General features: G+C 35.3%; 1 protein-coding gene across 1 annotated transcript; it reads right to left on the bottom strand.

Moving 5' to 3' along the window:
- Positions 1 to 2,863: 2,863 nt before the first annotated feature.
- Positions 2,864 to 7,744, bottom strand: LOC109219261 (GDSL esterase/lipase At5g33370-like). Its single transcript, XM_019383706.1, has 5 exons — positions 7,437 to 7,744; positions 6,420 to 6,547; positions 5,373 to 5,615; positions 3,809 to 4,061; positions 2,864 to 3,326 (listed from the first exon to the last, which is right to left on the bottom strand). The coding sequence occupies exons 1-5, from the start codon at positions 7,690 to 7,692 to the stop codon at positions 3,094 to 3,096; spliced, it is 1,113 nt and encodes a 370-aa protein (XP_019239251.1). The 5' UTR covers positions 7,693 to 7,744; the 3' UTR covers positions 2,864 to 3,093.
- Between the last annotated feature and the right edge of the window lie 567 nt (positions 7,745 to 8,311).

The raw sequence follows: 8,311 nt of genomic DNA, 5'->3' as shown, positions 1-8,311 counted from the left end.
ACTGCATCAGATACCACAGTTCCTGATTCAGAGGTGAGAGAAGAGGAGAGCAATCATGTCCAGGACAGCACAATTCTTGATTCACAATGTCAAGACAATGAGAACCCTGATGAAACATCCACATCCCTTTCTGAAGATGATGCTGAGCATAATGAAGATATTTCAGCTGCTGAGAACAATGAAGACATTTCATCTGCTGATAACACTCCATCAACTCCTGCTGATATGCCTACTGTGACAAAAATAAGGAAGTCAATCAGACAAGGCAAACAACCTATATGGATGAAGGACCATGTCACTAAGGCAAAATCCAAGTCACATTGCAGCTTATATCCTTTATCAAACTACTTGCCCTATGCAGGCACCTCTGAAAAATATCAAAGTTATCTTGCAAGTTTTTCCTCCTTAGTTGAGCCACAGAATTTCAGAGAAGCTGTCAAGGATCCTAAGTGGATTGAAGCAATGAAACAAGAGATCACAGCACTTGAAGAAAACAAAACTTGGGAAGTAGTTGATTTGCCCATAGGCAAAAACACTGTGGGATCAAAGTGGGTGTACAAGATCAAGTTCAAAGCAGATGGGGCAGTAGAGAGATTTAAGGCAAGATTAGTTGCCAAAGGCTACAGTCAAAAGGAAGGGTTGGACTATCATGATACCTTTTCTCCTGTGGCAAAGATGGTTACAGTAAGATCCATCATAGCATTAGCAGCATCAAAGAACTGGGACTTATTTCAAATGGATGTCTATAATGCATTTTTGCAAGGAGACCTTTGTGAAGAGGTGTACATGGAGATGCCAGAAGGCTTTAGAAGTCAGGGGGAGAAGAAGGTGTGCAGGCTACGCAAGTCCTTGTATGGGCTCAAGCAGGCATCTAGGCAATGGAACATCAAATTGACCGAAGCCTTGATAAGTGCAGGATTCACTCAGAGCAATCATGACTACTCTCTATTCACCATGAAAAAGGATGAGGATGTGGTGATCATTCTAGTTTATGTGGATGATCTACTTATCACAGGGAGTAGTAAAGAGCTTGTGAACAATGCAAAGAGTGTACTGCATGACAGGTTCAAAGTCAAGGACCTGGGGGAGCTCAAATATTTCTTAGGCATAGAGATCTTAAGATCTCAACAGGGCATTTTATTGAATCAACGAAAATATGTACTTGAGTTGATTTCAGAAATGGGACTCAGTGGAGCAAAGCCTTATGCAACACCATTGGAAACAAACCAAAAATTGACTACAATGGAATATGACAAAGCAGTAGGTGCAACAGATGATCAGCCACTGAAAGATGTTTGTGCTTATCAAAGATTGCTAGGGAAACTACTGTATGTAACCATCACCAGGCCTGATATCAGCTACACAGTGCAGACACTTAGTCAATTCATGCAAGAGCCTAAACAATTACATTGGGAAGCTGCGATAAGGGTTGTGAAGTATCTCAAAAGTGCACCTGGTTTAGGGGTGTTTATGAAGGCAGAACCAACACAGCATCTTACTTGTTGGCGTGACTCTGACTGGGCTACTTGTCCTAACACTAGGCGATCTGTGACTGGCTATGTTGTCAAGTTTGGTGAATCTTTGGTGTCTTGAAAGTCGAAGAAGTAGCAGACTGTCTCAAGAAGCTCTGCAGAGGCAGAATATCGAAGCATGGCTTCTGCTGTGGCTGAGGTAACATGGTTACTTGGGTTGTTTCAAGAATTAGGAGTTACTATTACCCAACTTGTCGTGGTTCACAGTGATAGCAAGGCGGCTATACAGATTGCTGCAAATCCAATCTTTCACGAGCGCACAAAGCACATCGAAATTGATTGTCACTTCATTCGAGATAAGATCAAGCAAGGGACTATCCGCACTGCCTTCATTGGTACCAAAGATCAACTAGCGGACTTGCTGACAAAGGGGCTAAGCAAAGTGCAACACCTTCATTTAATGGGCAAGCTAGGAGTGCTCAATATTTTACACCCTCCAGCTTGAGGGGGAGTATTGATATGCCCATATATGTGCAGTGTCTTACGTGGCTTTGTATTCAATTAGTTAGTATTGGTAGTTAGTTGTTAGTGCTAATGTTATTCCAGCTGTAGCTTAGGTGTCATTAGTTAGTTAGTGGATAGGTTAAGTGAATTCATTGTATATACAGGTGTAAACACATTCAGTTAATACACTTCTATATTTTCTCTAACTCTAATCTTCTCTCTTAGCTTTCCTGCTCTAACCGCCTCCATTGAAGAAGTCGCGAGCTTCATCAATTGAGCTAACATTTGAACAGTAAGGTACTTTTTTCACTAGGTAAAAGTTACTGTAATTATGAGAAAATGTAACTACATGTATTGCCAACATTACCCCTACGGACATTTAATTTCTTCTCTCCTTTTTCTTTTTCTGAAAATTGTCTGCGAGCCATATATTTTCTTATTTATTAAGTAGCCCGGAGAAAATGCTGTCAGTATCTTTTAAATAGTTAATTTTAAGCACTAAGAGCGCATTGAACAGGTCTTATCATTAGGCCATCTATCTTGTAACTCACCTCTTACGGTTTAACCAATTGAAAAATGTCGTTACGTGAAAAGCTGAACTTGGATGGTAAAATTTTAGTAAAGTTGTGTTCAAGATCTTTGATTTTCATGTCCGGTTTGATTCTTTTATAATTTAACCAACTTTGTTGTTTTCGGGTGGGGGGAGGGGGAAAGGGGGTGGGGGTACTGAGGAGATAATTTGAGATGAAAATTTCAAGGAACTTATTTTTATCCAAGAATTAGAATCAGAATTACAGTTAAGGAAAATATGAAAATAAAAGCTTATGTCGGAGATATATTAGTTAAAAATGTGGGTGTGGGTCCAAAGAACAAATTAAGGCATTAAATATGGAAAACTTGAACAGAAATTCCATTAACAATATAATGAAGACTTTATGAAGCTAAATCAAGAACCATTCCGCACTTACATATATAGCAAAGCAACATCACTCCTCTAGTTTTATGATACTTATGAATATAACAAAAAAGTAACGATCCAATAATAGTTTATGGCACAAGACTCAACATGAAGCAAGACATAAATAATGATAAAAGGGAGAAATAATATAGAGGATAATTAGGTCCTGGAGTCCAATGCCATAATGCTGCTGAGGTTCATGGGATTCATGTATTCAGAAGAACCAGTCAAAATCTGCTGCACAATGATCCTGTTGGCCTTTTCAGAAGGATGGAATGGATCCCAAAATGCATATAAGTCCCTGTTTGGGCACAGATTTGATAATGGTGTGCATAGTCCTATCCCATTGTATGGTCCTTGTCCACAACATGCTATCTTTGATGTCACAAACCCTGCTCGAATACAATATCCATTTGTTACATGCATGTCACTATTTTGCAACAAGTTAACATCATTATAATTTTATTTTTAGTTTTTTTTTAAAGTTACATAAGGGTACTAGGAAAGGCGAAGCGGAAATGAAAAAAGAACAGTGACAATTGAACTCATGCGTATTGTGTAATATATTCTTATTGGTACACTAGACCCTATGGGTTGTAGCAATTTTTATAGTTTAACTTTGTCTAAAAACATAATAGACACTTTAAGTTGGCAAAAACTGTCAGTTAAACACCTTAGATAAGCTTCAAAAGTATATCTCGTGCACACCCAAACCAGCAAATCAAATTAATGAAAAAGAGGCGCCGGCGCCGCATATGTGTCAAATAATTTTTGAGTTTAGTTTTGCTTAAAAGTTTTCGAGTTTTTAACATTTCTATATATAAGAAAATATAAGTCACATAAAAATGGGTAATTTGGTGTTTGTTGAGATTACCATAAGCCTGAGGATTAGAGACAAAATCCATGTGCATAGCATAGGTGTTAGCAGCAACAAAGACATCAGCAGCAAGTTGAGCATTGAGATCACTCAATAGTTGAGTCAACTGAGGGTTGAACAAAGAGGCTGCAAGCTGCAGTTCCACTGCACATTCGCCAGTTCGGCTCCTCTGTGCTAATTCTGCAGGCACACACCCCATTGGTCCTGTTCCTGTCACTAACACTCTTCTTGCTCCCAACTCATACAGCTTCTGCAGTTTTTTTTCCCTTTTAGTAAGTGATATAAAGGAAAATAAAAGAATCTCAAAGAAACAATTAATAATCTCTCCGGTCCTTTTTATTTGTAGTTTAAGGTTTTGGCATTAAAAATTATCTAATAATAGCATTATTTAACTAAATTACTATTATCTTTTATGAGTATTAATAGTAACTACTCCCTCTGTTTCAGTTTATGTAAACCTATTTTCTTTTGTTCCGTTCCAAAAAGAATGACCCCTTTCTAAATTTGATAACAATTTAGCTTAAACTTACAATTCTACCCTTAATGAGAACTTTTATAATCACACTAATACTCTGTGTCCCTTTTTGAGTTGTTTAGGACCACAAATTCCAAAAGTCTTCATTTTTTCTTAAACTTCGTGCCCAATCAAACAGGTTCACATAAATTGGAACGGAGGGAGTATATATACTTTCTCTCTATCCTAATTTGTGTAATACTCTTTTCTTTTTAGTTTGCTCCAAAATTAATGATTTATGTATTTAAGAATAAATTATCTTCAAATTTCTCATTTTACCTTTAACGAGATGATTTACGGAATTATGGTCACTAAGAGTCTATGACTCGTTTTAGATCACAAATTTTAAAAGTTTTTCTTTCTCTTTACTAGTCAGACAACATCATTTAGAGTAGTAACAGTAAAATTGAAAAAAAATTAATATTTTCTTGATTTCGTAAAATTACAAATGTTTGGGACCAAATATCATTTTTGGATTTAAGTGATAGATAAAAAGGACTAAAGGAAATATTAATTATATATTTAATTTTAAAAATTTGGTAGGTGGCTATGGTAAAATTAAAACGAGGGGGAAATTTATGTTGGTGACTAGCTTGGAAATCAAGTATTATGATAGCAGGGCATAAGGTAGTCGCTATCTTGAAAATATTTAAAAATATGATATTGTCAAGAAAAATGCAATTCTAAGTTGTTGAGTATAATTATCCACTAGATTAAATATGCCATGATTTTAGCATGTCGAAAGTTACTCGTAGGGGACCTAGGTGTTTGGTACATCTTTTTCTATCTAATAAATGCACATTTTCAGATAGGGGTCTTAGTTAATGATCATGTGAAATGCTAGTCTGTCTCACCAACCAAGCATTCATCACATTATGGCTCTACTACAGCTTGTCATTTCCATGCATAAATATATATATATGTATATATAAAACTTAAACTCTTCTTCGTGAATAGTACACGCAACCGATACCCCCACCCTAAAGAAACCAAAGAAGAAAAATGCGGAAAGAGTGAGATGGGGAGGGCTTTAATTAATTTCATTACCTGTAATATTTTTCTGTACTCAGAGATGAGATAACGAACATAATCTGGGAGGGAAAATTGGCGAGATCTTGCAGAGAAAGGGACCAAATAATAGTTATTAACAAAGTCATTGCCGCCAAGAGTTATGAGGACAAGAGCGCTATTCACTAGCTGCTGAGTTTGTTCTGCTCCAATTACACCACTTACCCTCCTTTGATATTGTTCAAAGTACTCCAATTGTTTCCCAATTCGGATTATATTCAACTGAAAATAGAATAAACTTATCAAAACAAGTCGACAACATATATATATATATATAATAGCACATTTCGGTCTAAATGAATTAAGAAATATAATCTTGTGTTTGTAGTATATATAAGTGTTTCTTTTTCACATAGTAAATGACAATAAGGAACTTTAAATGTACGTTTTTCTTTTATGACAAAGAAATATATATAGTACTAGTTGACACGACAAAAATCTTTCTAGTGCTATGTGCATGATATCCAATAATTCAAGAATCCATTATTCAAGTTGTGACGAGAAAGACGAATTAAATAACGGTACAGCTTGCATCTTGCAACAATGGTACTCTGGGGTTCCGAAGTTGGACGAAGCTCCTATGTGAAAGATAGTTAAATTAATCTTCCAGGATTAATTTTAGGTAAAACGTAATATGTATTTTTCAAAGTGATTTTGAAAGTTTCGAAGGAGGGCGTACCAACTTTAAAAGGAAAAAAGAAAAAAGAAAAAAATAGGAAAGCAGAACAGTTGATATAAGACCGGTGCACCTTTAATATATTTGGTCGGTTGGTCAAAAATAATTAATGGCGCTATACATATATATACGTAATACACGGAAGATATACCTTCACGGCTATTATTTTTGGGTGAATATACTGATTTCCCTATTAGTAGCCTAGTACGTAGGACATGAATGAAATGTGGCAAGGGAAAAAAACTGGCTAGAAAACTACTTATAGTTCAGTCCAAAAAGGAGTTAATAACAATAGAAGGACAGGAATGAAAAATGTTATGTTTAAATTTAAAGGCTCTTATTGCACATACAAACTGGATGCCAGTGTCATTGAGAATTCCAACTCCAGCAGAAGCAAAATTTGCCCCAACAAGAAGCTTATCTCCTGTGAGCTCTGGAGACAAATATGGCAATGTTGGCTCCATACCCAATTGCTCACCTTAAAAAATAGCACATTATTAGCACATTATCTGTATAACATCTAACAAAAAAGTTAATTTTCTTGCGCACTAACAATGTAATTTTTCTTTTTTATTTTTTGAACTTTCAAGTTTAGTTGACCTACATCAACAAAATAGAGTATAGCTGCTTAAATACTACTTCATCTGTTCCAATTTATGTGAACATGTTTGACTGTGCATGGAGTTTGAGAAAAAATAAAGAGTTCTGGAATTTGTGGTCCTAAACAAGTCAAAATGGGGCCCAGAGTATTTGTATGGTTATAAAAGCTTCTCATGTAAAATTGTAAGTTTAAGCTAAATTGTTTTCAAATTTAGAAAGGGATCATTCTTTTTGGAACGAACCAAAAAGAAAATAAATTCAAATAAACTGGAACGATGGAGTATAAGACTCCTTTACATACACACATATATGTGTGTGTATGACTGCACTACTAATGTATATAACTTTACATTGCCGGTGTGCATAACCTAAAAATATTTAAGAAAATGAGTTATTAATTAATCAAAAATCAGAAAAATAAATGCAGAGAAAATCATACTTATATCAGGTATGTTGACCTATATCAACAAGTAACTCTTTATATCAAAGTTGATATAGTAACCTAATAAGTAGAGTAATAACTTGTAGTAACCGATTAAACTGAAATGATAGTGTAAAACTTTTTTTTTTACACTAACAGATGCATTTAACTTAAATTCTGGTAAGATGATAACTAACCTACTATAATTGGTTAAATTGCATTGACAGTGTAGAAATATTTGCACTGCCAATGTACTTAGTTTAAATCATAACTAGCACATTTATTTAATGAAAATGAGTTTATAATTAATCAAAAACTAGAAAAATAAATGCAGAGGAAGTCATACTTATGATATCAGGAATATTGAGGCCATTAGAGAAGCGACCAGTGGGGCGATGAGAAGGGTAATCAATGCCATAAGGAGGAGAATCAGCCCTTGCACTAGTTATTAGGTAGTTGTTGTTACCATTATCGACTAGTGAATCACCAAACACAAAGAAAGCTCGAGCTTCAACTTTATGAAGTGAAAAAGAAAAAAGTGAAAGCATTAAAATTATAGTAAATGAAAAAGAAGAGAATGAGCAACTCATCATTTTAGTCATGAGTTTTGATAGAGGAGAAACTTTTTTTGCCTAACAGAAATTTGCTGTGTGAATACAAGTATTTCTTGGCCATTATATAGTAGTAGTAAGGCTAGTTGAGGAGTGAAACCCTCAATAAATGTATTCTTCTAACTATAGCTACTACCATCAGTGTAAGAGAGTACACTGTTCACTATAGTAGATGGTGATAATGAACATAAAGGACCACTGCTTGAAGCAAAGCTGCCTAATTGCAGTTATTCTCCATATTTCAGGAAAGTGGATGGCTTGTTTCGGTTCCTTTTTTTTTTCGAAGAAAATTTTACTAATTTTTATGAGTAAAGAGCCAAAAAAGTTGGGAGGGGTCTCTAGAAGGATATTCTCTTGATAACTGTTGTGTCCGAGCTAGCTTGCGCGTACCTTGTTAATTTCACGGGATATTTACCTACCACCAATATAAGTACCGGATAATTCTAGCTACCGAGGCTTGGACAGATGGAAAAAAAATAACTTAATATTTTTAAATTTGTTGGAATTTGAATATGAGGCGTTATGGTTCTAATTATTTTATTAACCACTAGGCGACACCCGTAAGTATAAAATTTTGAGAAGGATATTCATGGAGCTTCCTGATGTTGGT

The sequence above is a fragment of the Nicotiana attenuata genome, unplaced genomic scaffold (assembly GCF_001879085.1).
Source record: "Nicotiana attenuata strain UT unplaced genomic scaffold, NIATTr2, whole genome shotgun sequence".
Classification (NCBI taxonomy): Eukaryota; Viridiplantae; Streptophyta; class Magnoliopsida; order Solanales; family Solanaceae; genus Nicotiana; species Nicotiana attenuata.
Note: the sequence above shows the minus strand (reverse complement) of the source record. Positions and strands in the feature narration are given on the sequence as shown.